At 50.1% G+C, this 27,922-nt stretch overlaps 1 protein-coding gene and 1 non-coding gene across 2 annotated transcripts; both read left to right on the forward strand.

Annotated features, from left to right (window-relative positions):
- Positions 1–1,574: 1,574 nt before the first annotated feature.
- Positions 1,575–26,860, forward strand: CTPS1 (CTP synthase 1). The gene is made up of 19 exons (XM_040974307.1): positions 1,575–1,687; positions 4,439–4,617; positions 6,676–6,846; positions 9,898–9,998; positions 10,646–10,762; positions 12,648–12,731; positions 13,138–13,218; positions 15,191–15,342; positions 16,715–16,847; positions 18,689–18,777; positions 19,379–19,473; positions 20,040–20,102; positions 21,602–21,645; positions 22,918–23,014; positions 23,415–23,470; positions 23,555–23,651; positions 24,027–24,171; positions 24,588–24,681; positions 25,817–26,860. Exons 2-18 carry the CDS (start codon positions 4,452–4,454, stop codon positions 24,670–24,672), a joined length of 1,776 nt encoding a protein of 591 aa, XP_040830241.1. The 5' UTR covers positions 1,575–1,687; positions 4,439–4,451; the 3' UTR covers positions 24,673–24,681; positions 25,817–26,860.
- LOC121152420 lies at positions 6,963–7,129 on the forward strand. The gene has a single exon (XR_005883263.1). It is a non-coding gene; the product is annotated as a U1 spliceosomal RNA (small nuclear RNA).
- Positions 26,861–27,922: the final 1,062 nt, after the last annotated feature.

Raw genomic sequence — 27,922 nt, forward strand, 5'->3', positions numbered from 1 at the left:
TCTAGTTTCAAAGCAAGATTTATCTGAGAAGAGAGAAGTGACTCATGTCCCGACAACGGGGAGGGGCTCTAAGGGAAGAAAGATCTGTGTGTAGGGGGTACTTGTATCTTTTAAAACCTCATTTCAAAGGAGTTTCTCCAACAACAAAGGAAAAATTTTGGTTTCCATAGTACCTGGCTCTGAGACAAAAATCTCAGAAAGGTGTTATTGGTTAACTTCCTCAGTCCCTTTTTAACGATAAATTGATCACTCAGATCCCTCCTTGACAATGTGGCCGGGAGATAGAGTTAGTCGGGCCACTTTAGGTGGTGGGTTGATATGTTAATTCTGCCCATCTCTTGGAAGAAACTGCTCTGGTAAATTTAAGACATGGAGTAGAAATATAATTTTTATATTTTAGAAAAAAAATAACTGGGGGGCCAGGAAAATCCTAACGGCCTACTATCCCATCTGACTCCTCACACATCAGCGGCATTTTAACTAACCTCAACTGCTTCCTCCAAGAACGTGTGCCGGTGAGAACACCTTCCATTGCATCTCATAGTTAAATCCCGAGCTGAATGCACTTGGGGCAGGTCCGCAGGGTAGCATCAGTGAGATTCAGATTTGGGAGGAGGTTTAAGTACCCTAGCACTCAGCTATTGAATACATTTTCTGAAACACAAATCTGCACGTCACACCTTTTCCCAGAGGAGAAGACTGTAAGTACCTTGGCATAGTATTTGAGAAAAAACATCAACCAGGCCCAAGAATTCATCCGCTACTCAAACAAAAAGCCGCCTGCCTTAAAGCTCCACTATCCATGGAAGAAAACAAAGTCCTTGGCTAGGTTTTGTGCTGGGGCCCTGGCAGCCTTCTCAGCACATTCCCTGACTTGGCTACACTGGTCTCCCACGTCAGCTCGTCAGCGCCCTCTTTCTTGTCCCTAATCTCTTCCGTCGGCATCGCAGCCAGTAAACTCGGGTCTCAGGGTCAAAGGCAGTGTTTCGGAGGCGCCGCGGAGGAAGGGTGGACCGGCGTGCCCGTCCGAAGCCGTCCCCTTTAGCCTCAACTGGCCGCGCGCTCCCCGGGCCCAGGCACCTCAGCATCCGGCGCCGGGGACTTGTGAGCAAAGGCCGCGTTCCAGCCAAGGTAGAGCCCCCCACCGGTGGGGTACACGGGAGGCAGACGAGGGGTGAGGGCCCAGAAGCCCCCTCCAACCCTGGACAACCGAGGTGACCCTGCCGGCGTCCCTCGGCCCACACACCCGGTGGGAGGAAAAGGGCGGCTCCAAAGGAATTCGCACATTCGCAGTTAAAGAGATCATCAGGTGGGCCTGGCCGGCAGTTCCAAGGGGGGAGGCGTGAGTGTCACTGACAGGAGTATTCCCCCTCTACCCGCCCCACAAAAGATACTTGGACTACCCGCGGGGACAAACGCAGCGAGGTAGAAAGACCCTAGAGTGGTGGCCTTGCGGGTCTCGAACAGCTAAAGCCTAGGGCCGCTGCGTTCGCCCGGCGCCTGCGCGCTCGGGCTCCGCCCCGTGATGTTAAGACCCGCCCCACTCCCGCCCTCTGCGTGCGCAGCCCCGAGAGCCCGCCTCTGAGGTAGACGGCCGGACGCGGGGTCAGTCACTGGCTGGCTCAACTCGTCGCAAGCGTCTTCGGCCTCACTCCGTGCTGACGGGAGGTTCGGAAGCCGGTCCCAGGTAGGCTCTGCCTGCTGGACCCCAGGGGAACTGTTCTCGAATGCAGAAGTCGGCTGCGCGAGCCGAGCTCCGGCGGGGGATGGCCCTGAGTCCGGGTGATAGACGGTGCTTCCCACCAATCAGGGGCGAGGTGGCCCGGCATCTTGGCCAATGGCTTGCGCCCCTAACGGGCGTGGGGCGGGCAACCCTGGCCGGCGAGGTGCGGGCTCCCGCGCGCGGGCCGCGTGGCCAGACGCCGCGGGGCAAAGAGGGGGCGGCCGGGTTCGAGGCTGGAGGAGCCGCGTGGCGGCGCCTGGCAGCCCCGGGGCCTCCAGGTCTGGCCTACAGGAGGGATGGAGCCCTGTGGAGCCCCCTTTCGCTCAGTCGAGCCTGAGGAAGCCCGCGCCCCTGTTCCCGTCCGCAGCTGAGGTCCCGCGGGCGTGGCCTCCCCGGGCTGGGGGGCCAGTGGGGGGGTCCGTGGCCGAGGCCTCCTGCCTTGCCACGGGGTGGGCCTCTGGCCGCCACCTCGTCGGTCCTCTGGGCACGCGTGAGGGAAAGGGGCCTGTGTCCTCGCAGGGCGGCCTGGCGCAGCACGGCCATGCTCGTTGTCACTGAGGCCTCGACAGCCCCGCGCGGCGGTACCGAGTCTGACCCCGTTTTACCGGGGCGAGCTTAAGGGCTCCAGCGGCCCGGCTGGGCTGTGACGTGACTCAGGTCTCCCACTGCCGATCTGGGGCTAGGATTCGACCTCACAACTTGAGCAGGGTGGGGAGGAAATACCAAAGCAGCTTCACTCTGCCGCCTCCACCCTATCGTGGAATTTCGGTTGCCCCTTGATGTGTGTTGCTTTGGTACTTGAAAACGGGTCCGTCCCTTCTGGAAGAAAGTTCACATGGGCCATGCAGGCTTGGTCGCCTGGCGCACGCCCTTCCCCTCGTGCTTGTCTCGGCCCCGCCTGTGTTGCCTGTCCATTCTGTCCCCTTGGCACAGGCCGGCTGGCAGGGCCCGTGGCAGAGCAGGTGTGCAGATGGGAGCCTCCCCTGTGCCCTGTACCTCCTCTGACCCGGGCTTGCCTTGGTCTTGGCACTGAGGCTCCCCGTTCACCCTGATTCCCCTTGTATCGCCTCCGGATGCTGTCTCTCTGCTTCCTGCCATCACTAGTTTCCCGTTATTTGTCCATATTTATTCTTGGCGGCTGGACTGGCAACAATTTGAGAGAGCGACTCCGAGCTGAAAAAGTGTTTGTGATCCCCAGAAGTGAGGGGCGCAGCACCCTGTGTGTGTGGGGGGCTCCCACCGGGTCACTGGCCTGCAGTATTCAATGCCCTTGCTGTGGGAGATCTGAAAGAGGGAGGTGCACTTGGGGCAGATGGCCTGCAGATGGGTGAGACAGGATTCTGTAGAAGGAATCCATGTTGTGACTAACCGGCTCTGGGAGGAGGAGGAGGAATTTCTAGGAATTTAGGAAATGTGGCAGAGTAAGAGTGTAGTCTCAGTAGGGAGTATGGCTAAGGCAGATCCAGAAAGTAGCCAAGTCTGAGATTCAAGTGTCAGGAAGGATGGGTTAGCTGTCATTTGAACTCGTGTGTTACCCCCAAATAGTAGGGACTTGGTCAGGGGATTTGTGGGGTGGGGTAATCTGTGTACTGTGGAATCCTGAAGGCAAAGCCCAGTGCGGATTATTGAAAATGCTCCAGCGTTTTTGTATGAAGGAACCAAATGCCTGGGCTTACACCCTGCATTTTGGTTCATCTTTTTATAAAACCTGTTTTGAGAATCTTATGTGTGCTTTGTAGAAACTTTGGAAAGGGCTGTAGCAGAGGCCGGAGGGGCTGCGTGGTAACTTCCCTGGGTCTTACTCTCCCTCTCTCTGTGGGGGGAGCCGTCCTGTGCATTCTCACTTTTGTACCAAGTGTGCTCATTCCTGCTGGGAGGGGGTACTTCGCACAGAACCCCCATTTCCCCTGCTCAGGTCTTGGGCTTTGTTTTTTTTTTTTTTTTTTTTTTTTTGCTCAAACTTGGCTTCTCATGGGTTGCCAGAGGGGAAAACGTTCTGAGAAGCCAAAGCAAGCAAGCATTCTCCGCTGCCCGGTGGTTGTGCTGCTTGTTTTCCCATGTGGAATTGCCAGCTGCATGGTGTTTCTAGGTCTCTGAGTTGGGGGCTGGGGAAAAGTCCTCAGCGTCTCCTTCCAGAACGTGCTGTGTTCCTGCTCGTACTCACTCTGCTCTCGTGGCATCCGCCTGTCATCTCCAAGTCTGTTCAACCACAGCCCTGCTGTTTGGATTTAATCCAGGCAGTCCTCTCCGCTAGTCTCCTGCCTGTTCTGTGGGGTGGGCTGATGTGCCACATTGTTTCTTTTGGGAAGATATGGCATGCATGTCCAAGTCTGAAAAAATTTTTCCCATGTAGGGGAAGTAATGAGGCACCTGCTTGCTCTCCCAATATCTGGCAGTGATCTCAGCCTGGATTTGGGGCATGGCGTTTTATCAACCAGCTGTGAGCTGCTCTTGTGCTAAAATTTGATTCTCAAGGTTTTTTCAAAGCTGTGTTGTTTGAATAGCAGTTTTTTGGCATATGTGTACTATTCAGATGACCTAAGAAACATTTGTTAGGATGTTGTTTAAACCCGACCAGTCTTTCAGAGCCAAGTGACAGGAAAGGAAGGGTGAGGTTTGCCGAGGAGGAGTGGAGGTTTGTGGCAGGGTCGGCATTTGAACCAGGCAGGTTGGTTTGATTTGTTAACATATTTCCTTTGTAATTTGTCCTTGCAGGTCACAAACTAAAATGAAATACATTCTAGTTACTGGCGGGGTGATATCAGGGATTGGGAAAGGAGTCATTGCCAGCAGTGTGGGCACAATACTGAAGTCGTGCGGTCTACACGTGACGTCCATCAAGATTGACCCCTACATAAACATCGATGCGGGAACCTTTTCTCCTTATGAGCATGGTAAGCAAAATACATTTCTTTCTCAAAAAGTAAAAATAAATAAATAATGCTGAAAAGAGATGTAGGATGGCATTATAACTTTGTTCAGTGCTTGAGAAGAGGGAGAATGCTCATCTTTAAAAACAGGATGAGTGGATAGAGTTCTAAGGAAATGGATCTAGCTCAGTGTAAGAAAGATCTTCCTGAATGTGAAGGCAGGTACCCTGCAAGAGTGGTGTCCATGGTGTTGCCCATGATGTTGCCACCCAGGTATCATGAGTCAAGTCCAAAAAGCTGCTGTTTGCAACATGCCTCAAGAAGATGGGGCTGGTGCTGTGGCATAGCAAGTAAAGCTGCTGCCTGCAATGCTGGCATCCTAGTGGCTACTACCTACCTAAATACCTTTCTCTCCTTCTTCTCTTTTCTTTTCCCTTCCTCCCTCTCTTCCTCTCTCCCTTCCTTCCTTATCTTTCTCTTTGTTTTTTCTCTTTGTCTGTCTGTCTTTCTTTCTTTCTTTCTCTCTCTTTTTCTTTTTCTTTTTAGTAGAAAGTCAGATATACAGAGAGGAAGATCTTCTGTTTGCTGATTTACTCCCCAAGTGGCTGCTATGGCTGGAGCTGAGCCAATCCAAAGCCAGGAGCCAGGAGCTCTTCTGGGTCTCCCACACAGGCACAGGGTCCCAAACAAAGCTTTGGGCCGTCCTCAACTGCTTTCCCAGGCCACAAACAGGGAGCTAGATGGGAAGCAGGACCTCTGGGACATGAACCAGTGCCCATATAGGATCCCAGCTTGTGCAAGGCGAGGACTTTGGCTGTTAGGCTGTAGCACCGGGCCCTGCTACATTTCTGATCCAGGTCCCTAGTGTACCTGGGAAAGCACCAGAAGATGACACAAGCCCTTGGGCCTTGCATTCATGAGGTTGATCTGGCTTTGATCTGGCTCAGTCCTGGCTATTACAACCCTTTGGGCAGTGAATCATTGAATGGAAGCCTCTGCTTCTGTTACTCCATCTATCTCTGTGACTCTAATTTAAAAAAATATATATATATATATATAAACATTTAAATCATGGGTCTCCTGTCATGGAGGTATCCACACAGAGGCTAACAGACCTCTGTGTGGAATTATATAGCGGAGGGGTGCTGGGTTTGGAAGATCTGTGAATTTGGCATGCTGTTTTGCTAGCATAGCTTGGAAAATTCAAACAAGGACTTCTGATGTGAGTGAGAAATAAGTGAGAAATGGAAACTTGCAAGGGAGGGTTGGAAAACAGTACTTTATTTCTTCGTCATTACTGAGTACCATCAATTGTGTGTGACTGAGTGACTTCAGAGATTTATTGTTTGAAACTGGAGCGTGACAAACCAGTGAAACCTCCTGGTAACGTTTAACATGCTGTGGCCTTAACACTTCTCTCTAGTGTTGAGGTGGGATCTTTAGGAATTGGAGTGGCTGACGCAGAACTCCTTGTGACTGGTCTGCTGGGCTGCCTGGGAGTTCTCCTGTGGGAATGGAGAAGATGCTATTGCTTCCTTGCCGGGCTCTGAGTTGTGTACCATTGTGATGTTAGGCCTGGGCCATTCTATAGTGAAGCTACAGGGCATCATTGTGAAGTGAGTGGGATAAACTTTGGGACACAGTGTAGTCTGGGAGCTGATTTTTATGATAGACACACAGTACCCTTCCTATGCATATGTCTTATTAGGGCACTCCAAAAAGTTTGTTTAAAAAAATAGGATTAAAAGATAAGTTTGACTTGGTGCAAAAAAAGCTTGAATTGTGAGCACATCAGGAGTCTTCAAAAAGTTTCTGGAAATGTGTCATGAACCTGATTCTGCTCAGGAGATTTCCACAAGTTCTGTTTCCCCAACAGCAGATGCCTTCTTTTGTTTGTTTGTTTGTTTTTATCCCCACATCTAGCCCCTTGGGCTGTATTTCTCCCATCCTGTGCCTTTTTATAGCTTCCTGTAGGTTTGCTGACTTGCTGAAAGGAGCGATCACCTTTATACTCCAGAAGGCCTGTTGTGCCCTTGGTACATGTGTTTCTCTCTTACCTAAATATGCTCCTGTTTCCTGCAGGTGAGGTTTTTGTGCTGGATGATGGTGGGGAAGTAGACCTGGACTTGGGTAACTATGAACGCTTCCTCGACATCCGCCTCACCAAGGACAACAACCTGACCACTGGCAAGATCTACCAGTATGTCATCAACAAGGAGCGCAAAGGGGACTACTTGGGGAAGACCGTCCAAGGTAACATTGCCTTACTTTGATTATTTAAGTAAAATACTAGCCAGCTTAATTTCTCTTAAGTAAAGATTTTGCTTTTTGTATGATTTCAGCATGAAACTGTCGAGGTATTGCTTCAGAAATATACTTTCTATTAGAAATTTAGTGATCACACAGGTGGTTTTCGCAGGGCAGGGCTCATCCATTGCATTCGGGATGTGTTGTCCCGTGTGATTTCCAGAAATGTGGGGAACTTGACTGCATGTTTTGTGGTAGGGAGGGACTGGAATTCATGCTCCGCCCCCCCCCCACCTGAGGGGAAAAAAAAGAAAAGAAAAAAGTAAAAAAAAAAAAAAAATTAGAATCGTGTGGCCTTTTACCACAGAGTGAATTTGACAAGACCATTACTGCTTGGAAAGTGACATGGAAGCTTGTCAGTGCAGTGAGGAATTACAGGGGAGAGGCACCTTGAGTGGGGCAGCTGGGAGCTGTACAGCTGGGACTGTGCAGCCATGACAAGGAAATGAGCAGTTGGGTGCATTGGTTTTGAGACTGCTGGTTGGTGTCATAAATGGGACAGGGAGTCTGAGAAGTGGGTTTCTGGGTCCTCCCAAGCATTCACCAGTGCAGCTTCATTTATGGCTGTTTGCTGTTTGGGGGTTTTACATAAGCATATGTTTGAGGAAAGTTTTCTGCTATTTTATCTACTTTTTTTTTTAAGATTTATTTATTTTTGTTGGAAAGTCAGTTTACAGATAGAAGGAGAGGCAGAAAGATCTTCCATCCACTAGCTTACAGCCCAAGGGGCTGCAAAGGCTGGAGCTGAGCTGATCCAAAGCCAGGAGCCAGGAGCTTCTATCAGGTTTCGCACATGGGTGCAGGATCCCAAGACTTTGGGCCGTCCTCTGCTGCTTTTCCAGGATACAAGCAAGGAGGTAGATGGGAAGTGGAGCATCTGGGATATAAACTAGTGCCCATATGGGATCCCGGGCGTGCAAGGCGAGGACTTTAGCCACTAGGCTACTGTGCCAGGCCCATCTGCTACTTAAAATATTTTTTAAAAGTAGCCGATACAACTTCTCAGGGTACAAGTTAGTAGGAAGCTGGGTGGGAAGCGGCATGTGAGTTGAACCCTGGCACTGCAGTCTGGGATGCAGGCGTCAGATGACTGTTCCCTGGGGCGGGTATAGCCAACAGGTTGAAGCACTGCTGGACATGTGCATCCTGTATTGGAAAGCCTGGGGGTGAGTCCTGCCCTGCTTCTGTTTCAGCTTCCTGCTAAAACTTACCCCAGGAATGCTTAGTGCCTTCCCACCTAGGTGGAGTTCCTGAGGCATTTAGGGGAATGAACCAGTAGATAGAGGATCTCCTGTTTCTGCTTGGTGAATACATAAAAATGAGTAAATAGCAGTTGAAGTCATGCTGTTAGCAAGTCCCTGGTTTCTTATGCTGGCTGTGGCTCGGGTTTGGGGATTGCCGTAAAGTGGCTTCGTCTGAGTTATGAGAACAAATCTGTTCTTGGCTTCAGACTTGCACAGCCTGGGATCTAGAGTCACACTGACAGCTGGCTGGGGTAGTCCTGGCTGACCCGGGGCTGATTGGATCATGATTAGGTGTTAGCTCTGTCACTTGCCAGCTCTGACTGTGAGCACTTTACGTAGAGTGTCTTGGTGGTCTGGTTCCCTTTTCTGTGAAATGGGGAGGCAAATAGCTGGGCTTCCAGGTCATTGGGGAGCTTAAGGACCTGTGTCAGTAAGTAGTTCCCTGAGATCCTGACACAGACCAGCTTGGAGCTGACAGGATTTGATCCAGGTTTGCTGTTCTCAGCTCCAAATGCATTCCTCATCTGCTTATCATTCGTCAGATATCTGTTGGCTGCTCACTGTTGGTCAGGCGATTCCTGGTGCCTGGCATTTATGAGGAACAAGGTCTGTGAGGCCATTGTCCTCAGGGAAGTGATCTGTAGCAGAGACAAAACCAACAGGTGACACAGAGGCCTTCCCAGAGCTGTGAAGGAAATGGAATGAGGAGGAGGAGCGGGACTGGGGAAAGGCACATTGGAGAGGTGGGCAGGGTGGCCCCCAAGGAGAGGGGCAGGTCCTCAGAAGGAGGTTTCCAGGCCTAGGAAGAGTTGGGTGGAGAGGCTTCTGTGGCTCAGGCATGGTCCAGGGGGCAGTTGGAGGTGGGTGAGATGAGCCACGGTGGGGTACAGATAGTCTTCCTGATTACAGCAAAGGGCCTGGGTTTCACTAGTAGTGGGAAGCCAGTGGAAAGTTCAGATATAGGGATGATGAATTCAGATTGGCCTTTTGGGGAGATCCCTTTGGCCTCTGTGGAATGGATTGACTATCCTTGCGCTCAGGGTACTGCCCATTAACTTAGCAGTCTGGAGTTGAGCGGAAGTCTCCACTCCCAGGAGCTGGCAGCCTAGTGTGGCACCGTGCGAAAGTTAGTGCTGCATTGTTGCTGGTGTTCCTGGTGCACTGGTTCGCCAGGCACTCTGATGTGCATTTTACAGATGTTTCTCAAAAGCCGCACAACTTCAGGAGGCAGATGGGGAAATCAAGCCTCAGAATGGGTCTTTGTTGCATGGGGGAGCTGAGCTTCAAACTGGATGCTCTCGTGCCTCATGCAGTGCCCTGTGTTGCTATGCAGCGTCTGGATAGTCATACTTTTTACAAACTGCAGGTGGCACAGCAGGGTCCTGGGGCCTCTGCTGGAAAAGCCTTTGGTTGTGGTGTGCCTGCTTGCAGCCTTGGCCGTCAGTGATGTGGGTGACCGTGTTATCCTTTGTGTTGGTGTGTGGCTCTGCACGAAGGGGCCTGTGCTCCAAGGTAGCACAGGACCCCACTGTTGGGCTTGCTCCTTTCTCGTACAACTTGGAAATCAGAAGTCTGAGAAGGAGTGGGAGCCCAGAAATGTATTGAAGCTGTTCACTGGGGGCTGCAAAATGTGTTTATGCACTCATCACCGCTGTGTCCCTGCCAAGGGAGAAGCAGTTCATTTGAACAGTAAATGTGTTTGCTTCAGGAAAGTGGAGCAGTGTGAATTGTGGATTTCTTTTTCTTTTCCCAGTTGTGCCTCACATCACAGATGCGATCCAGGAGTGGGTAATGAGGCAAGCACTAATACCTGTGGACGAAGATGGCCTTGAACCTCAAGTTTGTGTCATTGAGGTTTGTATGATGTATGCTCATGTCTGTGGGTGTGCTCTTGCATCTCTAGAGCCAGCAGCCAGTGAGACCATTCCCAGGAAGCCTTGGCCCTTGCTGCCTCAGACTGTGCCCTATGTTGCAGGGCAGCAGGTGTGGGCCCTGTGATGGTGGTGCGGAATGGCCATGCATGGAGGACACGTGACTAACATACTGGGGAAAGTGGCATGGCACATTCTCACCTGTCTTTTGAGGAAGTAGCTGTGCTTTCTGGGCACTGCCATAGTGTTTCTCTCTGATCACCCTTTGGTTTTGGTTTTTGTGCTCCTGCTGTGCTGTTCCCTGTACTGGGAGCCTAGCATTCCATCAGAAACGGGAGATAGCTGCTGTGGCTGGGATACTCACACGGCCAAAGTTACACTGGTCCAGGTCCCTTTTGCTTCTGACCTTGTTGAAATGGGTGGAAAGATCATGATCTCGGGTACTGCTGAGCCCGTGGTGACCTTTTAACACAAAGGAACCTCTCACTGTTGTTAACTGATGGTGTACAGGGCTGGGGTGTTGGCCAGGCTCTTGCGGTTGCTGAACTGAGATGTCTGAGCAGCCGAGGGAAGCTGAACTGCCAGAGACAGGTTCAGAGCTGAGCCTCTGCGACGACTTTCTCCTTGTAGCTTGGCGGAACAGTGGGGGATATAGAAAGCATGCCATTTATCGAGGCCTTCCGCCAGTTCCAGTTCAAGGTCAAGAGGGAGAACTTTTGTAACATCCACGTCAGTCTAGTTCCTCAGGTAAGGCATCTGTAAGTGTTCCCTTGGGGAAGAAGTAGAGGAGGGAGGAAAGGCTGGTTGTCGCTTGTTTCCTGATAGCTGTCCATCCTGGACATGCAGGAAGCAGAGGATAAATTTTGTGAATTTAAATCTCTTGGAAGATACCTGAGAAATAAGAGCAATGGTAGTTACAGATGATGGATTGATGATATGTACTTTTCTTTACTGCTCATACATGAGAAAACCAGAGTAAAGGAGTTTGTTTTAAAATAAACTCAGAAATACTGTGGAGGGAAATCCATAGTAACAAGAGAGCAGCAGCAGAAGAGCAGACAGCACACGGGAGGCCCCATGGTGTCCCATGCAATCTCCTGAGACTGGGGTCAGGGTGCTTGGGGAGCCTTGCAACTGCTGTGTATGAAGAGGTAGCCCCTGTACCCCTCCCCAGTGAGCGCAGATGGGGCTCGCCGATTCTGGCAGAGAACGGCATTCTTTGGAGCGGGTATGTCTTTGCAGGGGCAGGAGCACATGCTGAGGAGATGCAGGTCAACCTCTGCCACTCACCTCCTGGGACTGTCACAACTGGGCTGGGCCTCTCCGTGGCAGGGTGGGTGACTAGTCCATGAGAGTGACTAGTGAGACAGCAGAGAGACCTCTCTAGTGGTGGTCTGTCCACTCATGCGCAACTTCTGGGTGGCTATGAAGTGTGCTGTGGTCAAATAGGGAAATGAGGCTTAGTGGGCAGTGAGAAACAACCAAAGCCCCAGAAGGCAAGGGTTTTTTTTTAGGGATTTATTTATTTGTTTTTTTTTTTTTTTTTAAAGATTTATTTTTATTATTTTTTCATTGGAAAGGCGGATATACAGAGAGGAGAGACAGAGAGGAAGATCTTCCGTCCGATGATTCACTCCCCAAGTGAGCACAACGGGCCGATACTATGCTGATCCGAAGCCAGGAGACTGTTCCGGGTCTCCCACGCGGGTGCAGGGTCCCAGAGCTTTGGGCCGTCCTCGACTGCTTTCCCAGGCCACAGGCAGGGAGCTGGAAGGGAAGCGGGGCTGCCGGGGTTAGAACCGGCGCCCATATGGGATCCCGGGCGTGCAAGGCGAGGACCTTTAACCACTTGTGCCACCGCGCCGGGCCCTATTTATTTGTTTTTTATTTGTTAGGTAGATTTACAGAGAAAAGGATAGACAGAAACATATTCCATTTGCTGGTTCACTCCCTGAATGGCTGCAATGGCTGAAATTGAGCCACTCTGAAGCCAGAAGCCAGGAGCTTTTTCCAGGTCACCTTCATGGGTGCAGGGTCCCAAAGCTTATGGGCCATCCTCTCCTGCTTTTCCAGGCCACCAGCAGGGAGCTGGGTGGGAAGTGGAGCAGCCAGGACTTGACTGGCACCCATATGGTATCCTGGCACATGTAAGGCAAGGATTTAGCCATTGATCCACCGCACCAGGCCTGAAAAGGATTTTCGACCTGGAGTTCCATCCTGGCAATCTGTCCATCAAGTGAGCAGGAATGAAAATAGTTAATTGCAGAAAGGAAAGCTATGTCACATGGCATAACTGGTCAATATTTGAATACTCTTAAGTGTGTACACTCCAGGGTGCCTGCAAGCGCAGGAAGGGGGATAGCCTCATTCACGGAGAAATCAGTAGAAAACGCCTCAAACTGAATGTCGAGAAGTAGTAGTGAAGCATCCTGGCAGGACCATTTAGAGGAGTGGGTTTGGGAAGTGGGAGTGGGCAGATGAGGTCGGGGGCTCTGGCTGTTGAAGAGAAGTGTTGGACAGAACTAGCACTTGTGATTAAATTATTTTCCCACTAAAAAAGGTCTAGGGAAAAGTTTTACTTGGAAATTCGTTATCAAAGAGAAATGGACTTTCGTCTTATTTTGTCAAACAGCCCAGTTCAACAGGCGAACAGAAGACTAAACCAACCCAAAATAGTGTTCGGGAACTGAGAGGACTTGGTCTTTCACCTGACCTGGTAAGCTTCCCTGCCATCCTGCCTTCCAGCTGACCTGTGTCCGGTTGAAATCATTCCTCTGGGCCAGTAAGAGCTTTGGCTTTCTGGCCCGCTCTGATGGTAACAGCTAGAGAAAGGCCAGCTAAGCTTTGCAGGATATCTCGGGCTCCCAGTCTATCCTTCATTCCTTCCCTAGTTTCCTCCCTGTCAAGAGCATTAATTAGGGAGGAAAGCCACAGGTTATTCTGGCTCATTGATCTGCCTACTTATTCTGCCGATCCCAGGTGTTTTCAGTATAGGAGTTTGGAATTTCCATTGGAAAATGGAGCAGTGTTTACATTCACTTGTGGTATGTCTTGTCCAGGGTGAAAACCAGGGGGAAAAAAATTTCACCCAACCTGGTGACCGTGTCCTCCTTTCCTACCAGGTTGTGTGCAGGTGCTCAAATCCTCTGGACACGTCAGTGAAGGAGAAAATATCCATGTTCTGCCACGTGGAACCTGAACAAGTAGGTAGAACGTCCATCTCCGTGTAAGTTGTGCTTATGCCTGATTGTCCTAGAGCCTCCACGTGAGGGTGACAAGATTTGTAGTCATTTCAGAGTAAAGGTTGACTTGCCTGGACTGTTGGCAGCCAGTGTCCTGCTTGCTCGGCGAGGCAGTCCCCTGGTCGTGGTACCCTCAGGCTCTAGCGAGAAGCTTCACCTGCCGCACTAGCTTGCCCATAACCCTCAGAATAGTGTTTCTTTCTGGGCTGAGTGTGCCCCACACAAGTCGGGGTGGGCCTGTTTGTGCCCCTAGGGGATGTGTTTGCCACATGTGTGCTTCTATGTTTGCCTCAGATCATGAGTTGCTGGGGTTACAAGGGTCACTTCACATGCCTTGTGGTTCTGTTCCTTGGGGTCCAGGGTGTCATGGGTGCCCACATATGTTACTGTGCCAGTGGAGCATACCTGTGGTGCAGGATATGCACCATTTTGGAACCTGCAGTGTATGTGATTGTGGTACCTGGTACAGAATTTCTAGTGGTGTGGAATTGGGATTGTGGATTTGTTTGTCTGAAGGATAGGAGTAGGGAGTTGGGGTTAAGGACTTGCCAGATTATGGGGTTGTGGAGTCTATTACTAAATTCTTCTGACCAGGAGAGCTCTGTTGGCCTGGAGATGGGGAGAAAGCACCCTAGATTAAAGTAGGAGCCATCCTCCTAACAATTAGGAGGGCTTGGTGGACTATGAGGTGTTCAGAATGTGGCATCCATTTACTTGCTGTTAGAGGAACAGGGGCCTATTGGTTAGTTTCTTTGACAGTTTGACCTTCCTGTTGATAGATAGCCACAGACATGAATATAAGGTAAGTCACTGACCTGAATTCAGAGGAAGCCTTTGCCCATTGTGGAGGTAGCCATCCCATGTGCCAGGGCTCAAGCTCCAAAGTGCGAATTCCCCTGGGGCGTGGGATCAGCTCTCCTGTGTGTGAATCTTGAACTGGGAGATCCAGCCTAGGGATTTGGCTTCATACTGACTACATGGAACACAGTGTTCCAAGCAGCCTTTATCATGCACTTATTTTAGATATTTCTGTCCTATCGGATAAAAGGAATTGAATTCTGTAGCAGGATGGGCTGTGATCAAAATTACATATACGGTTGGGGAAGGTGTTAGAGCTTTGTCCCACATCAGAGGCCCTGGGGTTGATAGCAGGATCTGGCTTCAGAGTTAGAGAGATCTTCCATCTGCTGGGTTACTCCCCTAAAATGGTTGCAGTGGCTGGAACTGGACCAATCCAAAGTAAGGAGCGTCTTCTGAGTCTCCCCTTTGGGTGCAGGGCCCAAAGACTTGGACTGTCCTCTGGTGCTTTTTTAGACAATACCAGCAAGTGGAATTGGAAGTTGAGTAGCTGGTACTTGAACAAGTGCCCATGTGGGGTGCCAGCACTGCAGGTGGTTACTTCACGTGTAAGACCATTGGTTTTTTTATTCCTTTAATAAGGCTTTTTTTTTTTTTTATGGAATTCTGTGGTGAATTCCACCGCTAGGTTTCTAGTGCAGTGGTTCTTAGATGGGCTGCAGAGTGCAGTCAGTAAGCAGGAGCACTGATGCCTCTCTTCCCCAACCTGGCCCCTCAGAATTTCTATCTTAGGTGCTGTGGGTGTGGTGTGGTTTTTGGTTTTACAAAGCTCCCCTGGATAATCCAGTGTGCGTCCAAGTTTGAGAGCCACCATTCCTGGCTGGGCCATTGTGGATTCCTGGGAGAGGTCCTCCTAGGACATGCTTTTAAGAATGCTCTTTTCCCATCCATGTTCAGAATGAACTAGCCACTAATTTTCTGTTCTTGATACGGTTTTGGTAATTTGTTTCACTTTAGAAAATTGTCCTTTTGTCTATTTCAAATCCAGAATAGTTAGTTTCTCAAGGTCATATAGTTTGTAGGAGGCTGGAAGCAGAGTTTTGTTTTTATTAAATGACTTTCTTTTTAAAAACAGGTGATTTGTGTTCATGACGTCTCCTCCATTTACCGAGTCCCCTTGCTGTTAGAGGAGCAGGGGGTTGTTGATTATTTTCTTCGAAGACTTGACCTTCCTATTGAGAGGCAGTCGCGCAAGATGCTGATGAAGTGGAAGGAGATGGCTGACAGGTTGGCCTTGTGCAAGGGGCTGGGAGTGCTGGCACCTTTCTGTTTGGTCTGGGCCTAGAATTTAACTCCCATTTGTGGCACATCAACACTTTCATTGTCGCTTACATTAGAAAAGAAGTTACTGGAAAGAAACATTGGGATTGTGAAGAAGGGAACCCAGCTGTTGTGTAGTTAGTGACACAGAAGAGGTCTGGGAGAGCTGAGCCAGGTCCCAGGTCTCCGGGCAGCGAGTTCAGATTGAGTGCTGTCCAGCCTGTGTGCTGTCCACTGCACAGACACAAAAACAGGTGTCCTTGTGGTGGCAGTCTGTGTGGAGTCACAGCGCCACCACCAGCCTGGGACCTGCCACTTGAACTATACTAGGGCCTCTTGGGGCTTTGAGGACTGTTGAGCTCCTCCCCGTGGCTCAATGCTGTCCTAACACCACCTGTAAGATCTTTTTGTGTGTCCTGGAGCATTGGTTGTGCCTGATGGCTCTCACCTTTTGTGAGGCTTGGGGAGGAAGCTCTGCTGTTAGGGTTTCGTGATGCTTTCTTTTTGGCATTTTCTCTTTTAATCTCTGTCATTAAAGATGTGTGTCTTACGTGTTTGTTTATTTAGTTACTGAAATTTCTCAATGTTTTAGAATTTTTTTTAAACAAAACAAATGGTTTGTTCTGTTACTAATCTTTACAATGAGAATTCTCAATGAGTGTACACTTTTCTATTGTGAATATTCCGTAGTTTTATTTTAAAAATATTTGTATTGAAAGAGTTAGAGAGAGTAGAGAGACAGAGCGATCTTCTGTTTGCTGATTTACTGCCCAGATGGTCACTAAGGCTATTGCTGGGCCAGGCTGAAGCATGGAGCTAGGAGCTTCTTCCAGGTCTCCAACCTGGGTGGCAGGGGCCCAAAACACTTGGGCCATCTTCTGCTCCTTTTCTCAAGGTATATTAGTAAGGATCTAGATCAGAAGTATAGCAGCCAGGAGGACATGAAGCAGTGCTCAGGTGGGATGCCTGAATCACAGCCGGTAACTTTACCTGCAGTACTACAACACCAACCCCTGAATGTCCCATCACTGTCTGTGGGTGGGAGTGAATTGGCTTTTTTTTTTCCTACCCCCCTTTGGGACTTGATTTTTTTTTTTGAGAAATAAGTTGTGAGATTTTAAAACTCACCATAATAGCTTCTAAAGTGCTATTTTTTTTGCTATTGCCTATCTTGTTGATGTGAAAACTGCTTCCTCTTTATTGGCCTTGAAAGACCTCAGGTAATAGTCGTTCCCATTAGACTCTTCCTGGACAGTGTTTTTCTTCTCTTGCAGAAACTGATGTCATGATGGTGTGTGCTTGCTATGTGACCAGGTGTTTCTTGGCCTCTGTTTTATAGATATGACCGCTTATTGGAGACTTGCTCCATTGCCCTTGTGGGCAAGTACACCAAGTTCTCTGACTCTTATGCCTCTGTCATCAAGGCACTGGAGCATTCGGCGCTGGCCATCAACCACAAGCTGGAGATCAAGGTAGGTGGGACCAAGCAGGCACCCAGGCTGTGCTGTCATAGGTGCCTCAGGCTTTGTACATCTTCTTTTTGTGCTTGTTGCTCTGAGTTTTCTTTTAGACTTCTGGCCTTGAGGAAACAGTGTATTCAGGAAGCAATGAAGGACAAAGAAGAATAGAGGTTGGGAAAGACTGAATGCTTGGAGCTGACTATGACATGCCCTGTGGAAATGGTGGGCTCTGATGGGCCAGAGATTCACCGTGTAGTTGATGGCACTGCTATTCTAGACACTTTGGCTGGCACGTGGGCTGCCTTTGCTGATCTTTCTAGGATGTGAGAGTGATCACAAGCCAACCACAGAGCTGTGAAGTATGTCTACTTGCCCAGCTGATGCCCAGGACACCCATAGCTTTTGGTAAAGGCCAGCTCCTGTTTGCTGGCCTGTGTCATGATGGGCCGAGGCAGGGCTGTTGGGACATCCTAACACAGTCCTGCCTGTATTTCCAAGCAGCAGTGGGGGCTGGGGTTAAGAGCACAGGTTCCAGAACCAGATGGCCAGGCTCCACTCTGGGTTTATCACCTGTGGACTGTGTGGCTGTTCACACCTGACTGCTCAGTTTTCTCATCTTTACTACCAGAATTGTTATAACTCTTTGGTGATTTCTAAAAAGTAACATTAAATTTGATTATACAAGAGACTTAAAAAATACTTATGAAAGAGCTGGTGCTATGGCATTATAGGCTAAGTGTCCACCTGAGATGTTGGCATCCCTTGTGTGCACTGGTTTGTGTCCTGTCTGTCGCACTTCTTATTCAGCTTCCTGCTTTTGGCTGGGGAGGGCAGCAGAGGATGTCTCAGATCCTTAGGCCTCTGCTCCTATGTGGGAGATCTGGAAGAAGCTTCTGGCTCCTGACTTTGGATTGGCTCAGCTCCAGCAGTTGCAGCCACTTGGGGAGTGAAGCAGTGATGGATGCTCTCTTCATCTCATTTCTGTAACTCTGTCTTTCAAATAAATCTTTAAAAATTATGAATAAATGAAAAGGTAAGTTTTTCAAGTCAAAACAATTTTAACATCCATGCCTACTTTTCCTAATGCTTTCTTTGAACATTTGGACATCCCTTCATGCATGAATTTAAAAGTTTCATTGGCACCAAAATAAGCAATCTTTTAATTCCATTTTCTGCAAACTTTTTAAAGGAGCCTATTATAATTGTTCCTTTTTTGTAAATCACTTTTATTTATTTGAAAAGCAAAATACAGAGAGAAATGGAGAGGGGGAGAGAGATTGAGACTCTTCCATGTACTTATTCTCCCCTGTAATAATCTGGGCCAGGAAAATGCAGGGGCCAAGCTCTTGTTCTGGGTCTCAAACAGGTGCAGGGGTTCAGGTAGTTGCGCCATCTTTCACAGCTTTGCAAGGCGTATTAACAAGGAGCTGAATTGAAGGTAGAGCAGCAGGGACTCAAACTGGTGCCCAAATGCGATGCTAGTGCTGCAGGTGGCAGCTTTACCCACCATGCCATGGTGCCAAACCCCAACATTATACCTTTGAAACCAAAATTAAGAAATATGAAATATCAATAATACTGTGTTATATCATGAAAGAGGGGTGTGTGTCAAGGCTAGTGCCTTACATACAATCTTGGCTCTGTTGACCCTTCTCTTCCCAGCTTCTGGCTAATAATCTTCCTTGGAGGTACTGTTCTCTATCACCATGTGGCAGGATTAAATTCCTTCCCTGACTGTTGTAGGCATTCGGAGTGAGCCAGTGGGTGGGGGAGATCTCTGTCTCTCTGCCTTTCAAATACCATGTTCAGGTTTATAGTCTGAGCCTGCTCTTCCGTGTCTGAATAATCCCCAGTACATAGACTCCACGGACCTGGAGCCCAGCACCTTGCAGGAGGAGCCAGTGCGTTACCATGAGGCGTGGCAGAAGCTCTGCAGTGCCCAGTGAGTATGCGTGCATGCACGGGATCCTGGGCTTTCCTGCCAGTTAGGTCATCACTAAGTGTCTTTTTACTGAAAAGACCACGTGTTATATGATGTAAACCTTAGAAAAATAAAACTTAACAGTGTAAGTTGGAGCTGAAGAAAAGCCTGTTCTGACTTGGTCCATCCTGTTGCTGTTTGCAGCTGCAGTTGAAGCTTTTCCTCCTAGACACCTCATGAGTACTCGTCAGCTACTGATCACTTTGGACAGTTTCTGTGTAGAACAGGCTCAAGTTTAGCAAGTTTCCTGCCTACCAGAGAAGTGACTGGGGGTAGTGTGGGTGCTCTGAGTGACCTGGAAGGCCCCCTCTTTTGCTCAGGGGAGTGCCTAAGCCTAGAGGGAAGGCTGGTCACATTTCTGTTGGGTTCCTGGGTGTTAAACATGGCAGGGACTCCATGCCTGGCACAGCGCAGTACAGTCTGCATTTTCCATGTAATATTCATTGAGGTCACACACAGCCCAGTGACCATCTGGGGCATTATACAGTTCAGCGAGATGGATAGTGTGTGGCTATGGTGGGTGCTTGGGCCATCCCTAGCTGGAGTGTGTTCTCTTGTGCAGTGGTGTGCTGGTTCCAGGAGGATTTGGTGTTCGGGGAACAGAAGGAAAGATCCAGGCCATTTCCTGGGCTCGGAAACAGAGGAAGCCTTTTTTGGGTAAGGAGCTATGTAGTATGCTGGAAGGGGTAAGGGGGTACAGTGTGCGGGCCCATGCATACCGCAGGGGTCATTAGGCCTGTGCTGGGGCCATGTTGCCCCCGCTGTGCAGTAGAGGGTATCCTCTGTTGCCCCTTGAAGAGCCTCAGGCTGTCTTCAGTGTTAGTGTGGCACCTGTAGGCTGCATGCAGACCAGACAAGTTATTGATTAGGATGTCAGGTGGCATGGTGAGCCCAGCTGTCCACAGCTCACATGTGATGCGCATACCAGCCGGCTGTAATCAGATGCCTTCTGGTGTCATTTCAGCTTGATCAGTTGTAAATAAGCACTTAAGGAGGGAGAGTAAGAAATGACTGTGGATCCTGGGTTCCTGCTGTAGCCTTAGTCCTCGGGTGTGAGCCCCTGATCTGCATGAGGCATGCCAGTGAGGCACTGGCTAAGAGTGGGACATGTCAAGAACATCATTGTACTTCTGTGGCCTGAGCAGCAGAGTCTTTGGCAGACTGGTGAGAAACCCTGGAGCTGCTTTCTCCATGGAGCTTTGTTTGTTCTTCCTTCACCTTAGGTGTGTGCCTAGGAATGCAATTGGCAGTGGTTGAGTTCTCAAGGAACGTGCTGGGATGGCAAGGTAAGTATTCTGCGCATTTCCTGGATAGGCTGGTACCTGGGGCACTAGCAAGGCACAGGCCTGGTTTCGTGGTACCTACCTGGTGGGTGCAGCAAGGGCCTCCTCCACACACAAGGGAAGAGGGGGACACGGTTCAGCAAGCAACAGTTGCTTTCCACCCCCTCATTTCCTGTTCCTGAAATTCTCACTTTGATCATAGCCACCTCCCAGCTGGTGTGCCATGCAGGTTTGCTGTCCTGTTGACCAAAGCTAATCAGGGAGCATGCCACAGTGGGGTGGGGAAGCACACAGGCATGAATCCCAGGAGTGTGGGGTACAAGCCCACGATGGAATATTCACGATGAAATAGCTTGTTTGTTCTTCCTAGTCAGCTGACACGACTAGATTTGCAGACACAGCAGACAGCCCCAAGGAAGCTGAAGCCCGGAACCAGCTGGCTGTGTGCGGTGCAGTGGTGTCTCGGTGGCCAGCTCTGGTCTGACTGGGTTTTGTTGCTCCTTTCATTTGAGTGGTTGCTTCAGTTTGGTAGGCAGCATGCCCCTCAATTCTTGCGTGTGTGTCCGGGCAGGGCTAACTTAGGAGGCTTTTGGTGGGTGACTTGGGGATGGAGCTTACCCATCCTCTGTGGCCCTGGTTCCGCCCAGTGAGGGCCTTGCTTTCCCATGCAGAAGCTTGGTTCTTTGCTGTTTAGTCCAAGTTTGTTTTTCCTGTGATTAGAGGAGAGACAGGGTCTGGGAGTTGCAGGTGATTAATTTTTGGTTTAGCTTTAGAGTGAGGCAGTTGGTGCTGAGGAGGAAACGCAGGGCCAGTGCTTACCCCACTTGGACAGAACATGTAACACCAAATGGGAAGAAACTAAGATAATCTAAGAAACTAAATGAAGATTCATTTTCTTTTCTTTTTTTTTTTTTAAGATTTATTTATTTTTATTACAAAGTCAGATATACGATCTTCCATCTGATGATTCACTCCCCAAGTGAGCGCAACGGCCGGTGCTATGCCGATCCGAAGCCAGGATCCAGGAACTTCTTCCGGGTCTCCCACAAGGGTGCAGGGTCCCAAAGCTTTGGGCCGTCCTCGACTGCTTTCCTGGGCCACAAGCAGGGAGCTGGGTGGGAAGTAGAGCTGCCGGGATTAGAACCGGCTCCCATATGGGATTCCAGTGCGTTCAAGGCGAGGACTTTAGGCGCTAGGCCATGCTGCCAGGCCCAAGATTCATTTTCTAAAGACAGACTGAAATAATGGCATTGCTTTGCTTTCTTTTTGTGTGTGTGTGCAGCTGGGCTTCCTGGAGAGTTAGATTCGTGGGAAAAACTCACCTGTGTTTCTGTGTTCATGTCTGAAAAATACTCTTTTGTCATTGCTCTAATCATTGAATGATTTCAGACTGTGAAGGGAAATTGTGACTTAGCCCTCTACAGTGTACCTTTCTTTTGTAATCTTTTGAATCACTTTTCTTCTGTAACTGTTTTTACAACACAAGTGTTTGAATTTTTTAGATGCCAATTCCACGGAGTTCGATCCTAAGACCAGTCATCCTGTGGTGAGTTGTGCTTGAACGGTTCACTCCACTGGGCTCTGAAGGATGCAGGGAGGGGCCATCCAAATGTGACAGATGGCTTGGGCAGAAAGTGGGGCCCCCTGGCTCCATTCCTGAGAACCTTGAAGTCTTGCGCTTTCAGGCTTCACAGATGGGACAGTTTCCTTTTTCATTATGACATTTCTCACTCATGTTGCTAGTTTTCCAAATAGAGAGCATTTCCCATTAAGCCAATTTTTCATTCCTAGTTGCCTAGCTCATAGGAGCACTTGATAAATAACTCTAATGTCACATACATACACAGGATTAATGTGTCAGCCACTGTTCTCTGTGTTGTGGTGACAGACACATACACAGGGATCATTAAATTCATGGAGAAATAGGTATTATAAATAAATGGTGCATGGATTTCCCACAGTTTTGCATCAGAATTAACTTTGGAGTCCCTGTGTTAATTTATGTAAACCTCAGCAGCAGTCTTGGGAGATAGGGGTGTTGTTCAAGAACTGCTCAGAGACCAGACCAAGTGGCTTCAGGGTGGCCGAGACTTGCTGGTTGCCGCCTCTTGTGTTTCCTGCAGGGCATGGAGCACTGCTCAGCCCACTGAGCCATTAGGGTTCCAGGAGGAGGGACAGGATTTTACCCATCACTGAGTCTCCAGCCCCTTAGTGAGATGCACGTGGAAGGCATTTCTCTTATTTCTAGCATTCTGCCATGTGGGATCCCTATTCTCTAAGTGACTATACAAACTTGATGGGTAAGGTTCTAGTTCATGCACTTAGCGTTAGCCTGTGTTTGACCTACGGTTGAACATAAATAGTCATATTAAGACCTCAGGAAGAAAAAGGAAAGGTTTGGGTACATGGGACTTCAGGGTGGGGAGAGCAGAGTACAAAGAGGCCCGGGAGGTCAGATGATGCTCAGGATCCCAGGGCTGTCTGGTAGGTCCATGGTCACTTGCCCCGTACACCTGCTAAGATGCCTCCTTGGTGTTTATCAGCCTCTCTGGCTGGTTGAGCAGTATGGTGGGTCTGTCCTTAGAACATGCTGCAGCCCAGTAGCACTTGCCTAGTAGCAGGGATGAGCACTGTACAGCATGGTGATCACAGGGGTGAGCTGAAGAGTTGGGACCTGGCCCAAGAGCTTTCAGTGGGTGTCGGGAGATATTTCCTTTGGTGACAGAACATGTGTCAGTAGGCAGGCTGGAACGGCGGAGGTATGTCTCCTACCAGATGCAGCATTTGGTAGCTCACGTTTGTTTTCCAACATCTCCAGGTTATAGACATGCCTGAACACAACCCTGGACAGATGGGCGGCACCATGAGGCTGGGCAAGAGGAGAACCCTGTTCCAGACCAAGAACTCCGTCATGAGTAAGAGCTGTTGGGTGCTGGCCAACTCCTGGCCCAGTTTGGGCAGGACCCATAGTAGGGGGCGGACCGTGGGTCCACTGATGTGTTTTGGGTTTTGTTCTTGCTTTTGAGTTGGGTTAAGTCCAGTGTAAGCTATTATGTTCTTGTACTAGTTAGCCAAGGTGTAGGGAATTGCTGGTAGTTGATTTTGGTCCTATAAAAATAGCAGTTCTATAAGGTTCACCAATAGGTGCTAAAGATTTATGGAAAGTTTGGAAGGAAACTATTTAAGAAAGTAGCTTCTTGCTGTGGTCAGAAGGAGCCCGAGTGTGAATCCAGCTGCGCACTGAGGCATAGGGGCCGGGATGCTGGCTTTGGCTGGAGGCGAGGTTCCTGACCTGAGGTCTGCTCTATTCTACAGGGAAGCTCTATGGAGACGCAGACTACCTGGAGGAGAGGCATCGCCACAGATTTGAGGTGAGACTCCAGCTCCTTTGGCACATGCTGCAGCTGAGCCCACAGGTGGTGAGGCCAGCATTGTGACTTCTTATGATTAACCAGGTAAACCCAGTGCTCAAGAAGTGTCTGGAAGAGCAAGGCTTGAAGTTCGTTGGCCAAGATGTTGAAGGAGAGAGAATGGAGATTGTGGAGTTGGAAGGTGATTCCCTGGGCGGGTAGTATATGGGAAAATGTGTGTTGTGTCCTTGCCTGATGGAGTTGGGAAGCAGCGCTGTGTTGGGAGGGCTGTTCGTGTCTGCATGTGGTCTTCCAGTTACCTTGCCCACGTTCCACTCTCAAGGGGGAGGTTAGCCTTGGGACTGTACCCCTTCCAGCACTCACATGAGCTGCATGACAGCTGTTTAGGGTGGCAAGAGAGACCCTAAAGAGAAGCCCCTTTAGTCTGGGGGGCTCTTCAGTCCTCATGCAGGGTTCCAGTATTAGTACCCCTTTTGCTGATGGAAGTGGGAAAGACTTACACTGTTCTGTTGCCTTTGCCATCTCATGGCTTGTGCATGTCATGGCTTTGTTTCAGATCATCCTTTCTTCGTTGGCGTTCAGTACCATCCCGAGTTCCTGTCCCGGCCCATCAAGCCTTCTCCGCCATACTTTGGCCTGCTGCTGGCCTCCGTGGGCCGGCTCCCGCATTACCTCCAGAAGGGCTGCAGGCTCTCACCCAGGTGGGGCTCCTTGCCACTGTTGACTCCCCCTGGCTGCCAATGGGAAGTGTCAGAAGGCACTGTGCCAGGGCTGCTGTGCTCACAGGGGGTCTTGTCACTGTATCGGCCTGTATGGTCCCTTCCCACAGTCCCTGACGCTGCCAGCACAGTATGTTGGACCCCATGGCTCATGCTAATGGGTGCTGTTGTATTCCCAGGAACAAGGACACACCCTGGGGTGGGAGGCCTCTTGCTGCCTTTGTTCCCACTTGGAGTGGCTGGGCTGGGTCTCATGCCTGGTACCTGGGAGCGCCCCTGCTTGTAGTCCCGTGCTGCAGGTGGCATGAGGCGTCCCTGTTGTGATGGTGGTCACAGAGATAGGGAAGGACACCAAGTTCTAGATCGTAAGTAATGAGTAAACGATGTGAATTCTGCAGGGACACTTACAGTGACCGAAGTGGAAGCAGCTCCCCCGACTCTGAAATCACTGAATTGAAGTTCCCATCAATAAATCATGACTGAGTTGGGAACGTAAGTGGTTTTTTTCTTTTTTCTTTTTTTTCTCTTTCTTTCTTTCTTTTTTTGGTGAAAGAGTTACAGGCAGAAGAAGAGAGATCTTCCTTACACTGGTTCATTGTCCAAATGACCACAGTGGTCATGGCTGGACCACGCCAAAGCCAGGAGCTTCTTCTGGGTCTTCCACACAAGTGCAGGTCCTGAAGCCTTGGGGCATCCTTCCACTGTTTTCCCAGTTTTTTTAGCAGGGAGCTGGGTCAGAAGTGGATCAGCCAGGCCTCAAACTGGCACCCATGTAGGATGCTTGTGTTACAGGCCAAGGCTGTCCCTGTAAATGTTTCTAATTGAGGAAAAACTTAAGCAGATGGGAAGATGCTAGTAATGGAAGGATACTGAGCGTTTAGTGCTGAGTAGGGGTCGCAATGTGTGTGACCTCAGTCATGGTGCAGGTGTGCTGATGTCATTGCTGACAGCCACAGGCAGGAGCTATTGTACTGGATCTGGGGCCTGGAGTCTACGGCCCTGTTGCTTCTTGTGGCTGTAGACTGTGGAGGTGGCAGTGGGTTTGACAATGTGGCACTCTCTGAAGTCTAAGCTCTATGATATGAGCTCACAACTGTTTAGTGTGGATTGCTGCATACCCTGACAGTCCCTCCCAGCCACTCTGCACTCCTGGAATGGCTGACCTCCTGGACCCAGCTGGGTTCTTAGTATATAGTGTGCAGGGGCCACAGTTGCTGCTGGTCCTTTAGGTCTAGAGTGGTCTATGTTGGCAGGGTCTGCTTGTGAGGGTGCCCAAAAGGCTGAGGGCTGGAGTCCAGGCTGCTGGAGCAATACTGGTGCCAGCATGAGATAGGTGACCCTGGCTGATGGGCACACGCAGAGGCAAGGAACAGGAGCAGGGCCTTGGTGCATCCAGGTGTGCTCACAGCATTTCACGGAGGGACTACCCAGCCCTGACCGCTGTGGCTGTGGGGCAGTGTCTGAAACTGACAGGGGACCCGAACGGGAGTGTGGGGAACTCTGGCCACCAGGAAGGTGGCTCCCTGGTCTGTGCAGGAGGTATCCCCTTTGGCTGCCTTGTGGTGGACTATGAGTCTTTAACTTCTGTAATAGCCTACTAATTGCTCTTTTTTTTTCTTTTTAACAGGGATGATGGAAAGCCTCTGGACTTTGGTAGAGTTTACAGCTTTGACTTGACACTTGGCTTTTGACACTTCCTTTAAATTATGTTTTTATTAAGATTATTTTGTTATGGGGGAAAGGTATGTGGAAACCTTTGTCACTTGCATGTCCATCATGTGTGCTCAGCGCACAGCCTCTTGGAAAAGCACGCCTCTTCTGTGGTCCTCGGGGGTCTCTGATGAGCTGCAGCCATCTGACACGCAGTACTGAGGATGGAGGTGCGGGCAGAGGCTCGCAAAGTGCCATGTGTCTCCATAACCTCACGTCTCCATGGATCTGAGGCCACTGGGAGGTGTTGTGTGGATGGCTCCAGGCCCCAGGCCCTGCCTGTGGGGACCTGGGGCGCTTGGTGCTGGGAACCTAAGGGTACTGCTTGACACCAGGAGCTGGGACATTTCAGACCTGCCCGGGGCTGGGGAGACCTAGGGACAACCGTGGCTGGTCCTCATTCAGTGGTCAGGTCAGTTTGGTGTCCCATGAAGCTGAGTCTGTCCCTCTTCAGTCTGCTTCCTGAGCTGGGGACACTCCTTGCATCAAGGGGTCACTTATCGCGGCCCTTGGCAATGGCTGGGACACAAAGGCGTGGCTTGCTGTTGGGATGGAGATGCACCATGAAAGCTATTTTATTAACATGGTGGCCCTGAGAGTCCTGCCACGTTGCCTGCCTGCTGCTGAATTTGGTGTATGCTCTAACTTAAATAAATCATGCAAGCAGGAGGTGGTGTGGTGAAGCCTCTTTAGTTTGCTGCCTAGGGTCAGGGGAAAGAGGCCTGGATGGCCCCATGCTATCTGTTCCAGTCTGTGCTGTAGGGAGCCTTCCTACAAGATGGCTCCAGCATTGTCCACACAGGTTGAGCAGAGAGGCTGAGGTTTATAAAGCAGTGCCGGTTCTGAAGGCTGCCCATGAGGCTGGAAGAGGGAAGTGGCTGCCCATGGGGCTGGGGGAGGTTTGGGGACCCCTCCCTGGGCTCCTTGCACGGCAGGGAGCAGCAGCTCTTCCTCACACGCTGGCTTCTGAGTTCATGCCCAGAAGCTGAAGATCCAAGTTGTAGCCTGCAGAAGGTTGGTGCCCTTGGCGCCAGGTACTGGCTGGAAAGGGTAGTGCAGAACAGGCCTTGGGTGGAGGTGGGGTGGAGCAGTCATTTGGTTCTCTGTAGCCCCAGATCCGGTACCCGAGAGGTACAGGAGAGACCCAGTTCCACTCCCTGACCCACTGCCTGCCAGAACCTTGTGGCCCCTTGGAGTGAGCCCCAGGTCCTTAATTGCTGAGGCCATAACACTGCTCTTGGTGCTTAGTCACACTCCCACTTGCCAGTGGTCCCACCATCCCCTGCATCACAGTGCAGCAGGCTTATTGGTGACAGCGGCATCATTGACAACAGCAAGGACTTAACTTAAGTTCCTGCCCATAAAAGATAGTCCCAGCAGAGCCAGGTGCTGTGGTATAGCAGACAAACCATTACCTGAGATGTCAGCATCCCAAATGGGTGATGATTTGAGTCCTGGCTGCTCCACTTCTGATCCAGTTCTCTGCTAATGTACCTGCCTGGCGAAGCAATGGAGAATGACTCAAGTGCTTTGCACTTGCACCCATGTGGGAGACCGTAAAGGAGCTCCCGACTCCCCGCTTTGGCCTGGCCTGGTCCTGACCTTTGTGGCCATTTGGGAGATGAAGCAGCAGGTGGAAGATCCCCATTTCCCTTTCTGTAACTTTTCCAGATAAATACATCTTAACAAAGACAAGGAGATGGCCACAGCTGACCAGTGGATAGGTGCTGACCATCTGCATAATGCTCTAGAGAAAAGGGACACCGGCCAGCTCCCCAGAGCTTGTTAAAAAAAAAAAAGACAAGGACTGGAGCTGGGATTCTTGCTGTGCCCTGCCCTGCCATGCATACATGCCCTGAGAACTGCTGCCTGCACTCACACTGAGCACTGAGCCTACCCGTGGGTGCTGCTGCCCTGACACACTGGGCCAGCCTGGCCAGAGTCAGGGGGTGTGGAAGTGTCAGGGTGCACATGTCTGTGCTTAAGTTAGAGCCTTGGACCCACCCTGGGTTGTGTCCTTGTG

Source organism: Ochotona curzoniae, unplaced genomic scaffold (assembly GCF_017591425.1).
Source record: "Ochotona curzoniae isolate NIBS_2020 unplaced genomic scaffold, NIBS_Ocur_1.0 contig_2404, whole genome shotgun sequence".
NCBI classification, from domain to species: Eukaryota; Metazoa; Chordata; class Mammalia; order Lagomorpha; family Ochotonidae; genus Ochotona; species Ochotona curzoniae.